The 23,150-nt window shown below is 39.1% G+C and overlaps 2 protein-coding genes across 3 annotated transcripts; both read right to left on the bottom strand.

Moving 5' to 3' along the window:
* Positions 1-2,051: 2,051 nt before the first annotated feature.
* Positions 2,052-19,609, bottom strand: ATXN3 (ataxin 3). Of its 2 annotated transcripts, none has more exons than XM_068192596.1 (11): positions 19,450-19,609; positions 15,810-15,974; positions 15,241-15,285; positions 13,850-13,935; positions 13,349-13,415; positions 10,904-10,991; positions 10,523-10,655; positions 9,288-9,463; positions 8,681-8,804; positions 7,834-7,922; positions 2,052-7,285 (listed from the first exon to the last, which is right to left on the bottom strand). In XM_068192596.1, exons 1-11 carry the CDS (start codon positions 19,471-19,473, stop codon positions 7,191-7,193), a joined length of 1,092 nt encoding a protein of 363 aa, XP_068048697.1. In that variant the 5' UTR covers positions 19,474-19,609; the 3' UTR covers positions 2,052-7,190. The 2 variants fall into 2 exon arrangements, 1 of the variants encoding a protein (XP_068048697.1); XR_010999843.1 differs by having other exon boundaries at positions 7,174-7,285; positions 8,649-8,804.
* A 639-nt stretch (positions 19,610-20,248) lies between these two features.
* Positions 20,249-23,132, bottom strand: NDUFB1 (NADH:ubiquinone oxidoreductase subunit B1). Its single transcript, XM_068192588.1, has 3 exons — positions 23,012-23,132; positions 21,644-21,788; positions 20,249-20,567 (listed from the first exon to the last, which is right to left on the bottom strand). The coding sequence occupies exons 2-3, from the start codon at positions 21,781-21,783 to the stop codon at positions 20,531-20,533; spliced, it is 177 nt and encodes a 58-aa protein (XP_068048689.1). The 5' UTR covers positions 21,784-21,788; positions 23,012-23,132; the 3' UTR covers positions 20,249-20,530.
* Between the last annotated feature and the right edge of the window lie 18 nt (positions 23,133-23,150).

The raw sequence follows: 23,150 nt of genomic DNA, 5'->3' as shown, positions 1-23,150 counted from the left end.
AAGAGTGAGGGGACCTGATGGATCTCCAGCAGATCCGGAAGCCCCGGCTGCTTTGGAGGTACACGGAGTGGATAGGGAAGGGAAGGGAAGAGTGAGGGGACCTGATGGATCTCTCGCAGAATCTCAAGGGGAGGTGCCGAGAGGCTGCGTCCGGGCTCGCCCCGCTGGTGCCCAGCAATAGGACGAGAATTCTGCAGCGGGCAGAAGCCGATGCGCAGGAAGAACCACCCGAATATCAGGAAAAACTTGTTTACTGTGCAGTGACCGCTCAGTGGAACAGATGACCCAGAGTGGCTGTGGAGTGCCCCTCGCTGGAGACACTCGGGGATCATCTGAATTCTGTGCCATGTGCTCTAGGATGACCCTGCTTGAGCAGGGAGGTTGGACCAGATGACCCACTGTGGAACCTTCCAACCTGACCCGTTCCGTGATTCTTGGTTGTATTTCCAGCCAGAACCTCAAAACTGCTCCAATTCAAAGTTCTTTTTGTTTTTTGATCAAGTGCGGTATTTAAACCTGGGACTACAAGGAATACTGCACTTTTACAGAAAAAGCACTTTTGTATCAGTCAGAATGATATTTGAAAAAAATATGCTGATATAGATATGGGGGAATGTATTTATACATTTACATATGTATTTATACATAGACATAATGCTGGAAGTAAAATACAGGGCAGCTGGATCATTGCCCGTTTCAAATTGATAACTACATAAAAAGACGCATAATTAAAGCACCACATCAACGGCAAAATGAAGCTGAGAGGAGCATTTTACAGGTGAAATCTTTTTTACAAGTCTGAGAATGCAGGAGGCACTAAACACGGGCTCTAGAGTAACAAGCTGGCAAACATGAGCAGACAGACACGGAACAAGCTGCTTGCTGCTTCCCCAGCAGGATCTGGCAGAGCTTGGTGAAGGGCTCAGGCTGGCCTGCAATGCTGTATTACCTTTTAGCTTTACTGGCCTCTGTCACTCACAGGCAACGCTAAGGCTGGGCATGGTATGTGGTCCAGGAGTTTAGCAGTTAAAAGTTCTCTAATAAAGATCGTTTTCCCTCTTCATGGAACAATTTTTCTATCAGGTTTTTAACTGATTTCACCAATATATTAATTTAATGGCATACTTGTCACTCTTATGATTATCCACAATAAAACCAATCATTCATCACTTCAAATCCCTTTCTGGCTTAAAAAAAATGGCATCAGAATTGTAGGAAGCACTAGTGCTGTGATAGAGCATGGAATGTAGATGTACCTTTATCAGTTTTATTAATTTGCACTATTGGGTTTAATGGAGATGAAAAGTTTTACAATACTCAAAAGACCCTTATCATTGGGTTAACAAAACCCCTATGGGTCCTCATGACAGTATAGATGTGTCATTTAGTGTTTGGCTAAGCAGTTTTTATGGGAAATTCTCCTAGCATTTTTTCAACTAAGATCACGGATGTCCTGCAGACATTTTAAATAATAAGGGATGATAAAGATGCGTTCTATGGTGGTTCATTTTATAATGCCAAGTAAGGCATGTAGTCAGTAAAGTAGCACAGAAGGCTTTTTGCACCACTCTTTTTTAATTACTACTCTTGCAAAACTAGAAACTATTTAGCATTGCAAGTCATTTTTTTAGCTGAATGACTTCATCAGCTGTTAGTAAGGGCACACAGGAATCATCCAGTATACTCTGTTTTGACAAAGCTACAAGAGCAATGCATTGCGTCACAAAAAGAATGAGTATTCTCGCAGCAAAGTAGGAAACTGTAGCTTTAAAAATTAGAAAGTAGACAATTTTTAAAGATGTAACATAACTATAATTGGCACCAACTTCCTTCCTTTACAGGAGTGTCTTTACACAACTTCTGGAGTATCAACAGATGCAAAGACTCAGAGATGATTAAATGTCAGCAACAGAAAACTATCCCACTGCTCTGTCCAAATACCTCTGGTGCGAAGCCCACTGATAACAGGGATGAGATTTCAATGTTTGATGATTCCATGCCCAATCCACACGTAAGGGAAAGCACATATGCAAATACTTAAGAGAGAAACATTAGAAGCTATAATCATATTTATTTAAAAAAGTGATATCAAATACAACCATATATATTCATGCCTATTTGGAGAGCATTTTCAAAATATCGAACAGTGCTGCCATTTTCCAGTCAAAACAATGACAAAGCATTTCAGCTTTCCCTTTTTAAATCTTTTCAGTATTCTATGCTTTATATACACAAAATAGGCAAAAATTATACAGGAATCCAGAGCCAAAGATGTGATATGAAAACAGTCTTGACAAAAACAAACTTACTGAAAATGATTTCTAAAATACACAACTATTAGTTAAAGAGATGAAAAATTATTCCGTTACAAAATCCTAACTCTACAGTGATTTGTACACAGGGGGTTTCATGTAGCAAAAAGTAAAATTTTATCAAAGCTTACATGCTTTAAAGACAAGATCAAGGTTTTTATCTTCTTTTGTTTAAATTTTGCTTTTGCACTGTAGCACTTAAGTATTCCATCCCTTTCTTCCCTCCTGAAGTTCCCTCCTGAAATCACACAGTGGCTGTACAGAGGATGGGGGGAAGATTAAAAGAAAGGTGTAGCTATAATTATTTTTTTAACAAAGAAAATAATATATAAGTATTTTGATTTGGTGAAAGCAGTTGAAAAGTCACATGTACTAACTGTCTGAAGAACTGTAACTGGGGAAGAAGGTGACTATGGCAGGTTAAATACGCCAGCATTCCCTCCATCTCTGAAATGCAAATAAGGCAAAATGTGTGTATGAGGATTAAAAGAATTTATTGCAGAAGAGCTCATGCTTTTAAGATGAAAACCTGGATAGAAGACAAAGCTACCAATTCTAAACTGAAGAAGTAGGGTTTGGACCCAGCCAGCTTGAATGTATTAAGTATTGTTCTCACTTGAAAAAGCGATTGTGTATATGGAATAGGTATGTATTTATTACATGTTGGACATATTTTCCTTTTTTTTTGGTAATGATTTGTGAATAATTATCAAGATTTTCCAGTACTTAAGTTTGTTCTATGCAAGACAGTAATGGCTTACCAAGCAAACAACATAGTTTTCTATCTAAGGCCTTAAAAAAAGTTTCCACATCAGTTATTGTCTTCCTTGGATTCTTATTTCAATTCCTTTAAAAGTGAAGTGCTAGTAATGTGAATTGCAAAACAACACGTCTTTGTGAGTCTGAGTTCAAATTCTCTGATACTATTCCCCTATACTGTATTTTTCTGTACAAAGGCCACCATTTTTATGTTTTCATTATTATTTGAACCAATAATTCATACTAGAAAATGTCACATTTTAGAACTGTGACATGTTAATTTTTAAGCCAGTTTTGTACTAAGACAAAACAGATTGCAAATGATAATATTTGTTTACTAGACACCTGCAGAAGCCATTTTAACCCCCCCCCCACCATTCTATAAGTTTGTAATAGAAGCAATAGTCCAACATTAAAACACATCATAGATTTAAATTTGTATTGGTTATTTTCAAGCAGTCTGCAAAGTAATAAAGTATGACAAGTCAGAAGAGTTAGCTGAAAACTACACTTAAATTTGCTGCAGTTCTTTGAAGGGCACAGGAAGCCCAAATGTTACAGCAAGCCAGTATCACATCGTATTAGTTTAAGGTCTAGAAAAATGTAAGCATTTAAACAACTCATATTTGTACTTGCTGTGCCTAACAAGAATTGCATGCAAGCATGCATGACTGCATTACAACTCTTGTTCCTCCTGCCTTCAGTGTAAGACCATGAAAGCAGTTTGCAGAATTATACTTAGAGAAGTAATTATGGAAGATATTTATTGTATCACTCAGTCCCCCTACCCCTTCTATTTCTACTTGCAAAAAACCATAATTTATGTCACATGGAACATTCACTGGAAAACAGTAACATCTGTTGAATGAATGAAGTCTGAAATTCCATCAAATATAATTCTATAATTAAAAAAACCCCACCAAAACACCAAAAAACAATGTCTGCTCCCTTACAATGGACTTTGGCCTATGTAACATGGGAAAAAACCCAACCCTTCAGCTTGACAGGGCAGGTAACACCGGAAGTATGCTCTAAATTAGTAAATTAGAAGCATAGTTAAGTCACACTGATAACTGTTTACCATTGAAAGAATGAACACCAGAAAATGACAGCAGTGTTTTACCGACAGCTTCTTGGCAGGTCCAGACATTTTGAACTTGAGACCTGGATTATGAAATACATACTGTCAGCAATTAGTATGAGTTTTTTCCTTGGGTACAGTCCAAAAAGAGACCCTGTCACTTCCTACAAGTCCTTAAAGGAGGTTGTGTGGTGGGTGTCAGCCTAATCTCCCAGGTAACAAGTGACAAGCTGAGAGGAAATGGCCTCAGTTTGTACCAGGGGAGGTTCAGTTTGGGTATCAGGAAATATTTCTTCCCTGAAAAGGCTGTCCACCATTGGAACAGGCTGCCCAGGTAAGTGGTTGAGTCCCCTCCCTGAAGCTATTTAAAAGAGGTGCTTAGGAACATTACAATTAGTGGTGGACTGGGCTGGATTAATTGTTGGTTTCTTGCAGGTCTTTTCCAGTGACAGAATTAAGTGAATTAACAGATGTACCTTAAATTTCTCTCTCGTAACTCCTTGTCTAGATAGATATGCCTACATTATTCAACTTGACATTTCTCTAAAAATCAAACTGGTATTTGTTGAGTGACAGTGTTTCTCCACGGAAAGGGGAACAGTTGGCCCTGTGATCACTGACTCAGCTGTGCCTTTCAGGCACTAACATTTTATATTTCTTCCATATTAAAATACTGGGGTGAGGAAGTGACTTATGATGTGACATGAAAGTTCCAAGGCAAATCTCCATGTTTTAGTGATTATAAAATCATGTAGTTGGCCAGGGTTACAGTCAGTGAGATTTAAGGGGCTGAGTTTTTTGGTTTTTAAATACAGGGTTGCTAGAGTTAGAAATAATATAGTTTTGTTATGTTCTTATAATAGAGAATAAAAGATCTGAGTTCCAAGTCCTGGCATCAGCTTGCCAGTCTACACCTATTTATAAAAATGAGTCTTATTTCAGAATTAGTTTATGGCACAACCAAGAAAGGAAAATTAAGCTGTGGTTAATTGACAGATGAGAAAAAAACCCCAGTGCTTTAGACACCTTTCTTGCTTTCAGTTTCATAGAAATTTCAAAACGAAAGCAGAAAAAAATCACACCCTGAAAAATACAGCATTTCAAAGTGGCATACACATACATGGACTTTTAAAGTAATTGTTTTGCTGTATTAATTTGAGACATTACAAATAATTATAATGTGGATGACAGGATTATTTTAAAAATACAAAAATCAGTTTTTAAAAAGTACTGCTGTCTCATGTCAAAATCCATATTGTGTAACACATACCAGTGGTTCTAGTGACATTGGTGAAAATCCACCACATAGATAAGAAAAACAGAATTTAGCCCAATTATGTATACTCTAATAATATCCCAAGCTATCAGGAAACCATTGCTGTAAACAAATCTTTACTGAGAGGTAAGAGCCCTTTCATGTACAGTACTACTTGATGCTGAATGTGTATTTCCATCTAGCTACCATTCATTTCCTACTAGTTTTAATTAAATGTTACTATTGTGCAAAGAAGTAACTTTAGAATATTTTGATAAAGAAATTTGGGGTTATCTTTGAAAGATTCTTAGAATGCCTGTGCTAACCGTTAATGCTTTAACTGGACTACAGCTTATATACTCTATCTACAACATATTTCCATAGAATTTATATGTAAACAGAATTTGTATTTCAAGCACCATTTAGGAAAATGAAACAACTCTATTTTGTTGCACTGAAGGTTAAGGTCAGGTTTGGTCATCCTGTTACACATTCATCCTGGACATCAAAGCAAATGTCTTACAACCAATAGCCTAAGCTATCTCACATACTTTGCTTCCCAATTTTTCTCAGGATCAGAAACAACATAATAAAAAATTGTAAGGTGCATGAATAAAGGCCATTCCTGAAAAAACTGCAACATTCTGACAGACACTCATAGAAAGCATTTCAGAAAGAACATCCACACAGGCATAAATATTCATTCTTAAAAGAGTTACTTGCACAGGGGTCATTTCAGATTGCAGGAGTCCATTTTATGTGTGTGGCACTGACTTTATGGCACCTAAATCCTTTCCTACTTTCTCCTAGACTCAGTTACAGCTCTTTCATACTGAAAGGCCAGAATGAAGGGTTGAGCTTAAAGATGAAAGTTCTCTGGAAGAGGTAGAAAAGAAAACCTATTCAACCCGATTAAGTATATGCTGCTTTTGTAGTAAAAAGAAAGTGGCTTTAACAAGAAAGAACATAAGAAAACAATAATTAAAACCAAACAAGAACAACAAAACCCCAAGCCAAATAAGGCAAGTTATCTGCTAAAAGACAGTATGTTAAACACAGATCTAAAATGTTACAACTGGAATTGAAAGTAAAACCAAAAATTGTTAGAAAGTCAGAAATCACTGAAAGACTAAGGAGTAACATTACAGTCAACAATACAATTTTGTCTTGAATTGAAAAGTATGAAATTTATGGGTTCTTGTTTCTCCTGCAGAATAGATCATTTCAGAAGTGGACAGCAGGATCAAAAAGATGACATCAAGTCATTCATAATAAACAATCACAAAATAAATTATTTAAGATTAATGGAATTTAATTACTCTCCCCATTTTAGAGTGATCTATTAAAATAATTTATGAGCATAACTTATTACGTCTATCTGTTTTTCCATTAGTACTGAAGAAAATAATTTGATGCTGTTTTCAGCATCATTTGTATCTTCTACAGAATTCTTCAAAACAATTTAAACTTGCTTTTTTAATGCAAGCTTTAAAAGCTTTACTTTTCTAAGTTACAGCTGGTACTCTTGTCTAGCTTTGTGTGAATGGTTCCAGTAATTTTAACACCACTACTCTTGCGAGCAGATGTTTTGTAGGAGTGCTACAGTTCTCTAAATTAGTGCAATCTTTTTTGTATTTGCAGATCCTCTCTAAACTGACCTCCAGCAGCCCCCCTTTCATTCCTGCTTCCAGAACACTGAAATGAACCCTGCTTGTGCAACATCCACACAGTAGAATTTTAATGGAGACTTAGCATTTTGACAATAAGAGGGAAAAAAATGATGTTATTTCTCCTCTTCTGAATTCAAGTGGTTTCTGACAGACTCCAGAGACATATTCATGGCTGCTTGAAGCATGTCTTCTTCACTCATATCACCTCCTAAAGACAATACATGCATATCAGCTGTAATAAATTCACTGTTCTTAATTACAGTTAAATGCATTTGTTGTTCCTTTTGTCCACACCCTCCTTTTCCTACCCCACTGACAAAACTGGTTTTGTTTTTAAAATCACTGAACATTTGCAACTAGTGTTTCACCAACGGCAATCAGTTTGTAACAATACACACCAATTTTGGATCACCAATACCTGACACTGGTAAGGTCTACATGTTCTTCTGAAAACTGGTTCCAGTAATTTTGTCAGATACTATTCCAAGTTGTCATATAACTTTAAAAGTAACTTAGAAAACAAACAGCTGGGGTAATAGCAATGCTCTTCACTTTGAAATAGGATATTGACATTCAAAGGGAAACAGACTTTTCAGGAAAGTGATCCTTTCCTTCACTGCCAATACAGTAATGGCTGTAATGCACAATCGGAATGGCTGCTGAAGTGACAAAATAGGCAGACAAGGAAAATTAACAAACAACACAAAGATGAAAAAGACACATTTCAGTGTTGGATGTAAGGTTAAAAAACAATACCTGAGCCAGGTTCTGGAGTGCTTGAACTAAGAGTTGCTTTGTCCTGTAGGTTTGGAGTCTGGTCTTGCTGCTGTAGCTGTTGTTGCTGTCTGAAAGTGTCATAAATTTGTAAGAGAATAAGATTAACACCAGCAAGAGACATGAGTCAAGTTCATTTCATTGTAAGGAAGGCCAGGAGTCAGAAGTAGAAGCTGTTTGGTACAATAACACCCCTGTGCCCAAAATCTCTTTCATCATTTCACCCTGCTAACCTTCAGATACCTATCTTCCCAGTATTATACTGCAAGCCACAAGACTATTTTCCCAGGATTCGGAAGCTCTACATTCTTATCCTACCATGTGAAGTCTAACTCCTCCCATCCATAGCATTTCTCCTTGGTCTTTATTTCCTCTATTACAATAAGAGAGAGATAAGGAAAAGCTTCAATAACTCAACTATCTATTAAGAAGGTATACCAGAATAGTAACATAAAACATGTACAATGCTTTTGTATGATGCACATGAGAAGCATCATTACCCAAAGTAAAGTCTGAGAGAAATAATACTTTTTGTTGGGAAGGTAGTTGCAGAAATTTAGAGGATTTCAGTTAAAATACTTCTATAATGTATGTTTTCTTTCTTCACAAGACTTGCAGTAGTAGCAAGACTACTGCATTATTAACAAACACCATCTTACTAGAGGTTTCTCTGTAGGAACCACCTGAGAATAGTAAAATTTAGGTACTGTTAGGAAATCATATTAAGACAGAAAAGTTGAGCTGGACCTCAGTAAGAAATCCATCCATACCCCAAAAGCACTGAAAAATACATGTACTTCCACATGCAGTTTTCTATCAGCTACTTTACTTTTCAAAATATGCTTGTCTTCTCCTTCGCAGTTCTTCTGAAGAAAGGGAGTCTGTCTGACTGCTGTGAGACGACTGAGGCACATTCTGTGGTAATGAGCCTGAGAGCTCACTTCGACGGCTACCTAAAAGCAGAACATGCCATATCCTACTACTTATAGTAAAATTAAGTTAGTAAATAAATTATAACTTTAAAAATGTCCTCAAACTTGAGAAGAAGAAAGACTTTTTGGAGAACTAAGCACTTAGAAGAACTTTGCTTCATGATTTTTCTTCTCACCTTAGGACTGATTCCCTTTCCTCCTGCTACCCTTTGCCAATTTGTTCTTCCTTCCTAATAATCAATGATGACATGCAAGTTATATCTTCCTTCCTAATAATCAGTGATGACAGGCAAGTTACATCTTCCTTCCTAATAATCAATGATGACATACAAGTTACAACTTTTCAAAAAGCAGGAGGGAGATAGTTATGGGCAATCCTGGATTGTCCTTCCATGCCTCAAACCAGTCTTTCCAGAGATATTGACACATGCTGGAAAAAATGCCTGACAAACTGATTCCAGGAACTGCTTAAAGTACTGTAAGAAATTTAGATAAGCACTGCACCTTGCATGCTGAGCTGAATGGCTCTGCGAAGATCAGCTTCTTCATCCTCCATATCAATTTCCTGCCTACTTAGAGCCAGGGCTCTCTGAAAATTCTCTTCATCTTCATCTAACATGTCTGTTCCATCAAAAGGATGGTTAACTTCTATTGCTTGGTCCACATCACTTCTGGGTAGCCTGTGAAATTCACATATTCACAGCAAAATTGAGACAGAAATTATATTACATTTTATCATGAGGTTTAAATTAGTACGTTCTGCCAATTTACCTCTAGGCTTAACTTTGAAAAAAACATTTTTCTCATGAAAGTCTTTTACATAAACAAGTATTTTCCTGAGAAATGAAAAAGCACAAAAGGGCCGCAAGCAACTGCAGAGCAACCTTAGCATATATTTGCCACACAATGACCTCTAAAGCAATGCACATGTTGACAAGAAGCTGTTAGAGAGTAAATTGTCAAAAATGGTAATGCCACAAAAAGCCGTGATACATGTTATTCAAACCTACTGCTATTTAAACAGTTTCATCAGCAGAAAAGAGTGCATATGGGCTCCTCAGGAGGCCTTGAAGGCCACACTAAAGCAACAGAACCCATGCAAACTGTACACACTTTCCATGTTACTGCTAATTATTCCATCAATTTACAACATCAATTTAAGTTTACAAAGGGGGAATAAAGTAATTAATTCCTCTGAGAAGCCTAAAGCTTTTTTATCAGTATGCAGTTTGTTCACTATGAAATTTCAGTGAAATCATTGCAGAAGTGCATAAAGTACTAACTTTATATGCTTTCAAGGATGTTTTATATTAGCAGAATGCATCAAAAGTGAGCAGCACCACAAGGTTGCAGTGAAATTATTCCAAAAGGGAATGCTGTATGATTTATATGATGTAGAATTCATAGATCAGTTTCTCATTCTATTCTACTTATGACAGAATGCACAAACCAGTCTTCATTATAAAAGAATTACTATTAACCATAGTTTATAAGATTTGCTTAACAATTTTCCTCCCTAAGTCAAAAATCTGCACTATAATATACTTATGCACGTGGAAAGACTCAATCCTTATCAAGGCAGCTTTTGCCCATTTAAAAATACACCATTTGTTGTCCATCAATTTGCTTTTGTTCTGTGCAACTGCACTAAACATTGAACTAAAGGTATTTCTTATTACTTCCAAATTACAAACCAATCATACTGAACATTATTAAAATAAAATCTTTATTTACCTTACCTCTGATCTCTTGACTGTGCTGCCTCTTCTCCAATCAGTTTTGGTCGCTGCATCTGCTGTACCCGAATCATCTGCAGCAGCTGATCAGCCTCACAGTCTGGCAGATCACCTTTTACTACAAATATGGAATAACCTGAGAAAAAGAAATTGTAAGTCTACAGCTTTAAAGTGCAGATATAAACACTCTAAAATGCACACTATATGGAATACAGCCATGTGCAATTTAAGATGTAAGACTCTACCTTTTATTATAAGGACTTGGGTTATTTCACTATTTCAATCATAAAAGTAAGGGTAGTTAACTGAATAGGTAAGTTCTAAGAAATAATGATTATTAACTACTTTTAATTAATGAGATTTAAATCTGCAAGTTACTATTACCTTCCTGTTGTAATTGAGCCAAGAAAAGTGCAAGATATGTATCTGATATTAGTTCTGGACCCATCAAGAGAGAGTTCAAGTTAAACCACTGTAATTAAGAAAAAAAAAAAAGGTTGAGAGAACAAATTAGCATGAAGATTATTTGGTAATCCAGTCCTGTACATTGTGGTAATTTTTTATTATGGAATATCTGAATACATCTAGTAAAATAAATTATCAAATAAAAGTCTTCGAAGCATAATACCTATACTGCTAAAAGTTATCCTTCAAATACGCTAACAGGACATCTAAAGTGTGGAGATTATTGCATGCTCTGTCCCATTACTGAATTCTGGCAGCAGGAAAACACATTAAAACAGATAATCTTTAATCACTGTATTTTGATTTATTTCAGACATAATTTTAAAATTACGCTTAATCCTAGTTTTAAACCCGTGACTAACGCAGTAAGAAACCCATCATCAGTTAATGCTATGTGTTAAGAAATTAATAAATACATAGGACAGACATTCAATTATTTCCATTAAATACTTTCATGGAACATTCCACCTCTAATAGCTGGTGATGCTGAAAACTAGTGTTTACCCGTCTCTCAGATAATTTTTAAACTTAAAAATTAAAAAAAAAAATTACTCAAATTTAGTATGCTGAGAGTACAGCACTACATTACAACAGGGGACACTTAATATAAACATACACAACTCGTTTCTAGTTGCCCAAAGACCATAACTAGTCATTTATAATGCTTCTAAACAGAAACAATATTATACTTACATAAAACTTCTAGAGAGAAAATATATTTAATGTGAAACAAGATATTCTACCTTTAAACCCCCATATATATTCCAGTGAAGCTAAAGAACATTTTTTTTAGACCTACTCATTCAATATTATCCAGTTTTAACCAGAATGCACCATCTGAGTTAGAAGAAAGAGAATTTTATCTCCATTCTCACAGAAATGCACTGATCTACCCAAACTTCCATATATGCACCCACACAATTGCAGCCAGGCCCATACAATAGTATAAGTGACTATCTACCACCCTGTCATGCAATCACTTCATTTGCCAAAACACTCTGCCACTAGAAAAGAAGACCAACAGTGTAGAAGAGTAGGGGAATAAAAAGTTCTGTAAAAAATTTGATGGACAGACTATAGCAACTTTTGAAGGATATTATGGAGGAGAAAATTTTGTTAAACTAATTTTGCTTTAACTGTAACAGAAAGGCAAGCTATTTTGTCAAATGTTCTCATTACCCTCTAGATAACAGACTCCTCGTCCTGCCTTCATGTGGTTACAAGCCACAGGTAAAAGAGGAAAAAGGCATTCCCTCTCTAGCTGAGGATGTCTTGGGTTAGAATGATCTCTCATAAAATTCCACCCAACTTGGTTGCATTGTATAATAAGCATGTTTTAAGACAACATCCAGTCTTTTAGATATCAAATAAACAAAAAAATGCCTGTAAACATTAGCCATAATTTTAAACTAAAGCAGAAGAGTTGAGTTTTCTCACTCACAGGTAATTTTTATTTTTTTAATCTGGATGACAACATAAGTAGCCAAAACTTGCAAAAAGGAACCAAATGGGCAAACAGACTCCTGTCCCACTATTACAGACTCTAAAAGCTGTTTTCCATGAATGTTTTCTATGAAAAAAGCCCTGAAAAAACCAAACACCAAATCAGCTCATGTATAAAAGCTCATAAACTTTTATACAACATGAGCTGCAAGTATGATCCAGGAAAATGATTGGCTGCTGAAATAAAACACTGAATTGGTGCTGTAAAGGACATGGATATGAACTGAGTTGGTACATATGTACCATATACTAATATGACCATCCCTTACCTTTAAAAACTACTTCCTGCTTAGAATACAATAGTTTCAGAGTTTTCTATAATAGTATAAAGTTGAGATTCTACCTCCCCAAACTTTATTCTAATGGATACTCTTTTGAATACCCATTATTATCCATCAAAAACTTGAACTTTTCCTTATATCTACTGTCCGTTTAAATAAAGAAAATTATTTTACAATGCAAATATCTTACTGTATTAAAATAAGTTCGAATTCTGTAGGGATCCCAATCTTTGTTCAGGATCTCCTACTCTTCCTGACTCCCTACTAAAACTTTTCTTCAGTATTTCATGCAGGAAAAAAAAAATAGCTTAAGAAGTTACATAAGACCCTACCAGAGCTGCAGCTCCCTAAAGGACAGATTCACTAGAGAATTGATCCTACAGTCTTTTCCCAGGCTAACATTTACAATGACCTGCCTGGCATTTTTGTGATACAACAAACATTTACCTTTTTTTAAATATGGGATACGATTAAACCAAACTGCAGCAAAAGCTTGCAAAAGGGAAGCACAATCTACTTGCAATCACTTTCCCACACCCATTTCTGAAGTCAATTTTAAAATAAAAAAAGACATTGTCACCTGTTTTCCTAACTTTCGAACTGTAAACCAGTGTTCCTTATAATTACAAATAAATGATTTTTCATTTCTGTAAAAAGAAAAACAAAATACATAAATAAAATTAAATACTCTAAAATCAGAGTACATAATAATGTTTAAGATCTTTGCTACCACTAATTCGAACTTAATATAATAAGGTTTCAGTAATACAACTGTTGATGTTACATTACAGAATACTCATACTGCTTTTATAACATTCAGGAGGTTGCCAATATCACTGAAATCTCCATATTACTGTGATGCCACAGATACTAAAATACCATGAAGGCACAGAGGACAGATGTTCCCGTGCACCCCAAAAAGGAAAAAAAAAAAAAAAAAAAAAAAAAATCAAGGCCAGGGGGTACTACAAACATCAAAATGCAACAGAGCATATAAACGGCAATTTAAAAGAAAGATTTAAAACACAGATTAAGAGTATTTTTACAGTAAAATAAAAGCAAGGTGCTAAAAGAGTCTTACATAGGATCGATCCCAAGTCTCTGGTACTCTGGGCTGTTGAAGAGGATTAGTTCTAAACCCCACACTTTCAAGGCATTGCTTATAACCTGTCAAAAAAGAACACTTTTCATGAGTCAGGCTAGTTCAAATCTAAATTCAAGCAATGCAACCATCTTAGCTATGCTAGACAATTAAACTGTTTTCATAAAACGTACATTTCAAAACATTGCCAGGAAACCTAGGAATCACGTTACTCAAAATCATATTACACAAAATGCAGCTGCCATGAATCCACATGGAAGCATAACACTCATATCTTATTTAAGGAGAAGTAACAAAACTAGGATTTAACAGACTGTGTTAATGAGCATACTCCTCCAAACAAAGCTATCATTTCACCTTTCACAGACACTTTGCAAGCTGTCATCTCTCCACTTGCAATGCACTGCTCTGCCCTTACTCCCCCCTCCCCTCCCCAGTGGAATCTCAGTCTTTCTTTACAGTAACTTTCGGAATTTTGCACCACTGGATCATCACAGGATCAGTCAGTTTATTGATCTGAGCACCAACTCTTTTACAATAACTCTTTAAAGCTACACAAAATAACCTGCAAGAACTTTTAAGTTAACAATTCAAGTTCCTTTCAGCAAGCCAACTGTGCCTCAAATGATAAAGCAATGATAGGACAAAACAGTAGAACAAGGAAGCATTTTTTTTCAGCTATTGAAGCAGCCCAAAGACAGCAGGAAAGCCAAACTGTTAATGGTTTCTCGCTAAAAAGAACAACAGCCCATTCGTCCATAAGGAAGAGAGGCTCCTGAGGGAGTCTGGAGCATTGAAAAGTACCACTGAAAGCTTGGGAGACAGCCAAAGATGCCTAGAGCTATAATCTAGACAAAAGCCCCAATTTGGTGCTCAAAACTTTTTTTGCTGTTGGTCTGGTTTAAGTATTTATTATTGATTACTTTTCCCCTATGGCCTTTTTAAAACAAAAAACACTCAAGAAAAATATGCAGATCACTGATAACCCTGTAGCCATTGTCAAGGGCTTTCCAGTCTATAATTTGAGAAAGCAATCTGAATTCTGCTTTTTCACCTGCAGTCCGTGGGAGCCAACTTCTACACCTAAAGTGCACACAAGAAACAACTTAGAACTCAAGCTTATTGCCAGCAGGTGTCATTTCACAGTTCCTGAATCCATGTTTCTCCTACGCATTTGAGGGCCCATGAACTGAAGAACTGCAAGTCACTGCTCTTAAAGAAAAACACTCTGAACATTTGGAAGTCCAGCACTTAATCCCATTAAGCCCATAAAGTGGTAACTAGATGGAAAAGCTCAATGCCATTCAAATTACATTAAAGAGCGTGTGTTGCATAAATAGAAAATGGTATCAGAAGAGAGCTGTGCTTACTTGAATTGAGAAGAATCCACTATCATCCATATTTACAGAAGGCTGCTGCTCGATGTGAAGTTGGGAGGGAGAAAAGGGAAAAATGGTATTAGCATAAAAGGTCAAAAATAATTGAGTTGTGAAAATAAATGTAACTGCAGATTCTTAAAGCAATGACTTATGTCCTTGTCTGTAAGGCTGATTACAATGACCCAAATAAGCATCTTAATTTAAAACTCAAACCTTTAGAGATGTTCAGTGCTTAAAGGGCAGACAGACATGTGAATTTCTGCTCCTATCTGACACTGGCTTACAAAAACAAAAGGCAAATTACTGATCCTCCTCATCATGCCTGATCTTTCTACTCGCAAGATGAAGGTAATGTAGCTTTTTGTAGAATTATTGTAAAGCTGTACTAGTAACACTTGAAAATGTCACATCTCAGATGCATGAATGAAAAGGCTTATAAATTTAAAAAGCTTTAGCACTAGAAAATTAACCTTGCCTAGCTATGCAAGAATAGCAGGTCTGTGCCAGACAATATTGCATTTCAGGCAATATCAAGCAACCTCAAGTGAACATAATTTTACCTGTAAGAATGTTCTGTATTCTTCACTAGATACTCCTCCCTCTGCCATTCTCATCCTTTCTTCCTCATCCAATTGCTGTGCAATAGAGGATAACTCAACAGGACTAAAGTATTCACCTTGCAGCAAATTATTCAGACAATGTTGAGCACACAATGAGCCTTCTTGCTAATAATGGAAGAGAAAAAAAAATGGAAAAAGAAAAAAAGAAAATAAAACCACCCCAGGTTAACACAAACTCTGTAAAATGACTCAAGTGTTTCATTCTGGCAAACTTCCTTCCCTCCCCACTCATGCAGAATACCATTTATTCTTTCAGTGTATTACACTGCAAGCTATAGAATACAATCCTCCCATCAACTTGACTGGAGAAAACCCAACATGCATACTACCGTATTTCCCTAAGGGAAATAAATTTCATGTAAAAATTGCTTTTGAAAACACAATTAATATTGCTAATGACCCAAAAAATCACACAGAGATTCTGCAATCATCAGAACAATGGATTCTATCCTCTTCCAAAACATCAATACATGAAAATCAAACAGTTTAGCTCTCTACTTCCTAGAACAAACATTTTCTTTAACAGTCACTCAATAATTTTCAACTTTTCTTCCCTTCCAGGTGTGGTTATTAACAATCTGCCCTCCATGTTATTGCTAAGAAAGTGATTAGGAGCAGGAAGAAAAATAAAGCTCCTTTTTTTACATGAAATTTACATATAGGAAGTAGATAAAGTCATACCACTAGTTTGAAAATCATGAAATCAGTGATGGGGGAACCAGAAAAAAATATTAAATTCAGAATATTAAACAACGGAAATATTTTTTTTAATTGATAGCCCATTCAAATAGAAAACATTTCAGATACTTTGTTACATATCCAGCACATTACAGGTAATAGAACTATAGTTCTACGATTTTTAAAACGTTGGCACAAATTTTAAAAGAGCTAATTAACAATGTCAGTCATGATTTTGTAGTACAAATTAAAAAAATCTTTGATCTGAATGAACACCTGACAGGCTCCAACATTTTCATATATGAGATAAAATACTGTCTCATTAAAAACAAACCACAATGTAAACCAAGCAAAGCAGTTTCTCATGAAAAGCAACCTTTTTCTACAAATAACTGTCACTCCATGTGCAAGACAAGTAACATCAGTTTTAAAATCCTGCTTTTCTCTTTTGTTTTAACCAGTCTTCATTTTTATTTACATTAAGAACTCTTCTATACATGCTCTTCATTAAAAACAAAACCCCTCAAGAACAAAACAGACACCACTCCCTCAAGCTAGACCCACAGAATCTAAGAATACAAGAATATGCCTTTGAGGAACATTCTTTAAAATTCCATAAAAGCAAATCATAGGTACAACTCTACAAATCATATGTAGAACTCTCCCATGGTCTTCCTTACAGCTGAAACCTCAAAAGTTTCCTTTATTCCAGAATCTTCCTATGACTTCATCACTCAGTTGAGCAATGAGTTACTAAAGCTACACTGGCTTGAGTGCTACAGCCAGGCTTGAGTGGAATCCAGAAGCCTCCTCCAGCTCATGCCTTTCCTGCAGCAAGAAACTCAAGACTAAACACCAGCTTCTGTCCCTCTGGGACCACATCCCTACTGCTGGTCATATGACCAAACTGAAGCAGAAGAACCCGCTCAACAATCACAGGCTTCCCCACGAGAATAATATGAAACTGATTTAGAAACAGAGATAGTAAAATACGGCTGAGAATTAGTTATATTACATGCTTACATACTAATTTCACTAAAAGGACCTTTCTGTATTTGTACAGCATTATCTGAAAGTAATAAACCTTAATTCTCATATGTAAAAGTAATACACATTAAGTGCCAAATACAGAAAACAGATCCTACAGTATTTAACTGACATGAACTTCTGTTGTTTTGTGCAGAGAACACTGCTTCTTCGCCATAAGCTGAAATGCCCTCATTGAAACCTCGCCTGACATAAAATGCTGCTCTGCTTTCAGTGTTTTCAATCACTTTTATCTTATAAAGGAAAGGACAAACTTCTAAGATTGGGACTCCTGAAGCCCCATACTTAAATCCTACTTTCTGCAACTGTTATTTCTCTCTAAAAATGCCACATCACTGGTTGTTTTATTAAATTTTCTTAATAAATACCATGTTCCTCATGCCTTTTTATCAAAACAACTGCGGTATGCAGACTCAGGAACATACAGCACTTCAAAGTATTTTGAAAGTACTTGATGGAGGAAAAAATACCCCTTAAGAAAAAAAGAGTAATTCAGTTAGATTTTCCTTAAAATAATAACAGAAAAAAAAATGTTTGGTTCTCCAACTTAAAAAACGTCGAGGTGCAACTTTTTAACTGTGTTGCTAACTTACCAGGGAGCAGGTATGTTTCACATGAGAGACTGTCAACTCACCTTCCCCAGAAGGAGGAGAAACTACAAGTTACCATCATCACTTTGTAACTCTGAATGTATTATGCTTTGTCACTTAAATTTCACAAGTCTTGCTATTAAACTAGAAAGCAACTCAGTTATAAAAAGTTAATTCCTACTGTGATAGGCAAGGCCACATAAGAAAAGTGTGCATTCCTTAAACTGTTTTCAAAGCCAGACTGAAGGTCACTGAAGCAGAGGCCATCACGGCTGAAATCCAACACTCACCCCCTGAACAGCAGCTCCTTAACACCACAACACTTGCCAAATTTTGCAACCCAAACCTACTCAGAAAGAGCACTCCCCAGTTCTTATGGATTTCAGAACAGCAATTTTTTAAAGGATAGTACACAGCTATCTTACTTGACTTCTTAAGGAAATCAATTCTATATAACAAAACAAAGTAACAAAACTACTATTAAGATTAACACAATAAAGTTGAAAAGACATTGGCAAAGTGCAAGAAAATATCCAATTATAATTTGAACAGCATTAAAATAGAAATAGGTCATATTTGGGAACCTGGAAAAAACACAGCAGTTCACAGCAGCATCTGTCCTCCAAAACAGGAATCACTGTTCGGCACACAGAAGTAGATTGCACGAACTGCGATTTCTCTAGCGGCTCTCCCACTCCGTGCTCATTACACAACCACAGCCAAGCCAGGCTCGGTGACGAGATGGCTCTGAGAGCACAGGGACAGCCCCGCCTGCCGCTGCTTCTCCTCGTACTCACTTCCCAGCCTTGCGAGCCCTCTCTGAAGAGCCAGAAGTAGCTGCAGCCCACACTTCCCCACACCTGGGGGCTGTTTCTGCGGTCCCCAGAACAGTCCCCGCGCCAAAGCGGACGAGGCTCAGCCCTGCCTCTCCTTTCCCTGGAGGGCTGGAAGGGCTGGCAACGTCCAGCTGGGACGGGCCATAGGCACAGGCACCGTCGCGCGAGGGCCCCGGCTTTCCCCCGAGGCAGAGGACACGCCACTGCCGCAGGTGAGAGATGCCAGGGAAGGACAGCGCGGCCCGGCCCGGCACAGGCCGAGCGCACGCCGGGGCCTCCGGGGGCTGCCCCGTGCCCAGGCACCGCCCCAGCACATCCTCAGCGAGAGCTCGCGCGCTCCCCCGTCTCGGCGGCCCGGACGGCCACAACCGACGGCGCTGTTCCCAAGGCGGGCGGGCAGCGAGATCCGCCCGGTGCTCCCTCACTCACCCGCTCGTGGAAGATCGACTCCATGTTTACTGTGGCAGCCACAGCCCCCGCCCCACGTGACCCGCCCGGCCAATCGCAGCCCCCATCGCCGCCCGGCCGCGCACGGCGGGCCCCGCTGGCTGCGCCCGGCCCGCCCGCCGCGCTGGCGCCCCCTGCCGGGGCGGAGGCCGGCGGGCTGAGCCGCCGGCGGGCTGAGCCGCCGCCGGCCGTGAGCGCCCCCGCGCGGCAGCCGTGTCCGCAGGGAGCGCCGCGCCCGCCTGCTCGCTCCTCCGCCGGAGAGCCCCGCGCCGGCCCGGCAACGGCACCGCTTCTCCCCGCGCCGGCACCGGCACCGGCACCGGCACCGCTTCTCCCCGCGCCGGCACCGGCACCGGCACCGCTTCTCCCCGCGCCGGCACCGGCACCGGCACCGCTTCTCCCCGCGCCGGCACCGGCACCGGCACCGCTTCTCCCCGCGCCGGCACCGGCACCGGCACCGGCGCCGCTTCTCCCCGCGCCGGCACCGGCCCCGGCGCCGCTTCTCCCCGCACCGAGAGGAGCAGGGCCCGGCACCGCGCGCTCCTGCCTTGTGCTCACCAGCTGCCCGCCCCTTAGACCCTCCTGGTCCGCTCACAAAGCCGCAATAACTGCTTAACCACTACTCCAAACAAGCCTACAGAGGAAATCCAGAAAGCAACTTAACCAGGTTCAGTACCTGTCCAACACACCCCAGGTTTATGGAAGTATTTCTTTAAAGGCTAGCTCATGAAATAGCTGTAAACACATGGATTCCACACCATACACAGCAATAACAACATAATTGATTTTTGCATAGTTTATTCTATAATTCTTCCTCTCCTTTCCAGAGTAGGGAAGAAAATTTTCTCAATGCTTATGGACTAATGGAATTCCTGAACACATATTAGTCATGTAATTAAATCAACTTCAAAAAAACAACACCAGATATTAAACTAGCACTGATGAATTTCAGATGTCCTTTACTATAGTATCCTCTCAGGGTAAAAATCATATTCCTGTTATTTCAATATGGGAGGTAAGACGATGAATCAAACACAAATGTCATCCTTTTCATCATCAGCATTTATCTCCAAGTTACTTCTTCACCAGGCTTCAACTCCCTGTGACAAAAAAAAAAGCCAAGAGGGAAGAGATTAAAATTAGTATCTTTATTTTTAGAATAATTATTAATAAATGTAAGTACTTATTTGTGTTAGTTTATATTCAACAATACCTTCAATTTGAGATTTATGTAAAAATTTAACTTTCCTTGCAATTTCTGTCAGTTAAAAATCTTTCCATACTGATAAACTTCCTCCTTTCTTTCAAAAGCTTCAATGGATTGAGTCCTCTGAATTTCCATTCATTTAAATGGAAGCACAGAATAGCTGGCTTCTAAGGAGTTAACAGACTTTAATTGGATCCAAAATGAGAAAATTCTACTTCTTTTAAATATAATAATTCATTACTTTAGTGGAAAGAGAGGTGTGACAGAAGAAGGGATTTTTACAAGGCACTGACATAGCAGCCCAACTTCACTAACAAATACATTAAGAGAAGCGCTAATGTATCAGTAATGTATCAGATTATGTCAAAAGCTTTCTTCCTCAAAATGAATTTAGGTGAGGCCAGAGGTGGAAAAACAAATCCACTAGCAAATTGATAGCACTCCTACTATCAGTTTATGCAACATGACTTTTTTCTCTGATGTAAATATTCCCTGAGGAGTCAGAGCCAGAAAACCCAAACGGATGAGTGCATATAATCACATCATTCACTGAAGATATACCAGCATGTATGCTAATTTTCAAGAACTTGGAAATTATTTTGAAGTAACACACATTTATAAAAAGTATTTGGTCGACAAGTGCTGTGATCATTTTAAATTTAAGAGAGAAAATTAAGACTCAAGAACTGTGTTTCCTGCTGAAGTCATAGAGAGTCAAAATAATGGTTTCCAAATTTCATGACCAAGAATTTTACAGTCATTAACAGTAGTTAATGATCGTTTCTTTCATGAAGATAGCGCCTAAAGATTCCATTTTCAGAGGGTATTACTGACCTAAACCACTTCATGAATGCTTGATACCTTTAGGCCTTTCTTCCCTTTTTTTGGTTTTGATTAGAACTAAAAAAGAACTGAGAAGCACTTTGAAAAATTACAATATATGTATATAAGAAGCATCATAAAGCAGACCTTTTATATAATAAGCTCTTGTTTCTGAAGGCAGACAATCTTTCATCATTCCATCTGTCCAAATAGCATCCAATCACAAATCCTAAGGGAACAAGGATGTGAACCCAGTGTTCACGCACAGCTTGGGCGAAATTCACCATGACTGCTAGAAAGAAAAGTGTAACAGGTAAGAGGTACTAATACATCTGCACTTGGAAACTATTGCATGCTTGGCACCGTTACTCTCACTTATTAGGATTCCACAATTACATAATGTACATGAGGGCTATCAAACACTTCCTGGGAGACACATACTGCTCTCAAACCCATACCTGGGTTTCTTAGAAATAATCCTAACCGTTGACCCAGGGAAAAAGGTTTTCATCCTAAAACAGGAGAGAAATAGAACATCTCTTTAATTTACTCATTAAAGCAACTCTACAGAAGTTTGCTGTTGTGTAAAACATTAGAAACACTTTCATAACCTAAACTTCTGTAGAAGGACACTTCATTATCTGTGTCAAGTCACAACTTGAGACAAGTTGTATATTTAGTGGGGAACTGACAGATAAGAAAGGACATTTCTAAAATAAGGAAGAACATTTCTGAAATCACAGAATGACAGAATCATTGCAGTTGGAATGGACCTCTGGAGATCATCCAGTCCAAGCTCTCTGTCAAGGCAGGATCACCTGCAGCAGATGACACAGGAACACATCCAGGCGGTTTTTTAATGTCTCCAGAGAGGGAGACTCCACGACCTCTTTGGAAAGCTGTTCCAGTGCTCCGTAACCCTCAAAGTGTAGAAGTTCTTCCTCATCTTGAGGGAGAACTTCTTGTGTTTTAGCTTACGGCCACTGCTCCTCATCCCGTTGCTGGGCACCAATGAAAAGAGTCTGGCAGCCGCTTTTGAGATATTTACACGCACTAATGAGATCCCCTCGCAGACTTCTCCAGACTAAAGAGGCCCAGCAAACCATTCCACCCCAACCAAAGCCTTCCAGACGAGGGAATTACACGCGATACCAGCGAGGTCTGTCACACACAGCCGCGGGCTCGGAGCCCCGGCCGGGTCCCGAAGCGAAGGCCGCACCGCTCCCGCCGCGGCCGCTGCGGGGCGGCCACGCACGCAGCCCCAGCGGAACCCCCCGCCCCGGGCCCGGCCGCCGACTGGCGGCACGGCCCCACCACCTCCCGGCTCAGCCGCCTCCGGCCCGCCCGGGACCCCGACCGCCCTCCAGGGCCAACGGCGCCATATAGCCCCACGGCTGAGGGGCGCTTCCGCCCGCCGCCGTGTCCCGGCCGAAGGGGTAGGGGACAGGGCGAGGCGCTCCCAGGGAGGTCCGGCAGCGGTTCCGCCCCCAGCGCCGCTCCCGACCCCGCCATTACCGCCGCTCGCGCCACCACCGGGACCCGCAGCGGCCGCGCCAAGGGCACCGGGAGCGGGCGGGCCGGGCGAGACCACGGGCTGCGCAGGGGCGGGGGAGGAGCGCGCTCCCCCCGGCGCGCTCGCGGTGGTGCCGCCCGC

Source organism: Anomalospiza imberbis, chromosome 6 (genome assembly GCF_031753505.1).
Source record: "Anomalospiza imberbis isolate Cuckoo-Finch-1a 21T00152 chromosome 6, ASM3175350v1, whole genome shotgun sequence".
In the NCBI taxonomy this organism is placed as follows: Eukaryota; Metazoa; Chordata; class Aves; order Passeriformes; family Viduidae; genus Anomalospiza; species Anomalospiza imberbis.
Note: the sequence above shows the minus strand (reverse complement) of the source record. Positions and strands in the feature narration are given on the sequence as shown.

What these genes read in the sequence shown, in the direction of transcription:
- ATXN3 (XM_068192596.1), bottom strand. Translation starts at nt 19,473, where the DNA reads ATGGAGTCGATCTTCCACGAGCGG. An exon ending in GGCTCAATTACAACAGGAAG is followed by an intron (nt 10,656 to 10,903) that starts GTAATAGTAACT and finishes TCTTTTTCTCAG; the next exon opens with GTTATTCCATATTTGTAGTA. An exon ending in GCACAGTCAAGAGATCAGAG is followed by an intron (nt 9,464 to 10,522) that starts GTAAGGTAAATA and finishes TGAATTTCACAG; the next exon opens with GCTACCCAGAAGTGATGTGG.
- NDUFB1 (XM_068192588.1), bottom strand. Translation starts at nt 21,783, where the DNA reads ATGGTGAATTTCGCCCAAGCTGTGCGTGAACACTGGGTTCACATCCTT. An exon ending in AAGAGCTTATTATATAAAAG is followed by an intron (nt 20,568 to 21,643) that starts GTCTGCTTTATG and finishes TTTTTGTCACAG; the next exon opens with GGAGTTGAAGCCTGGTGAAG.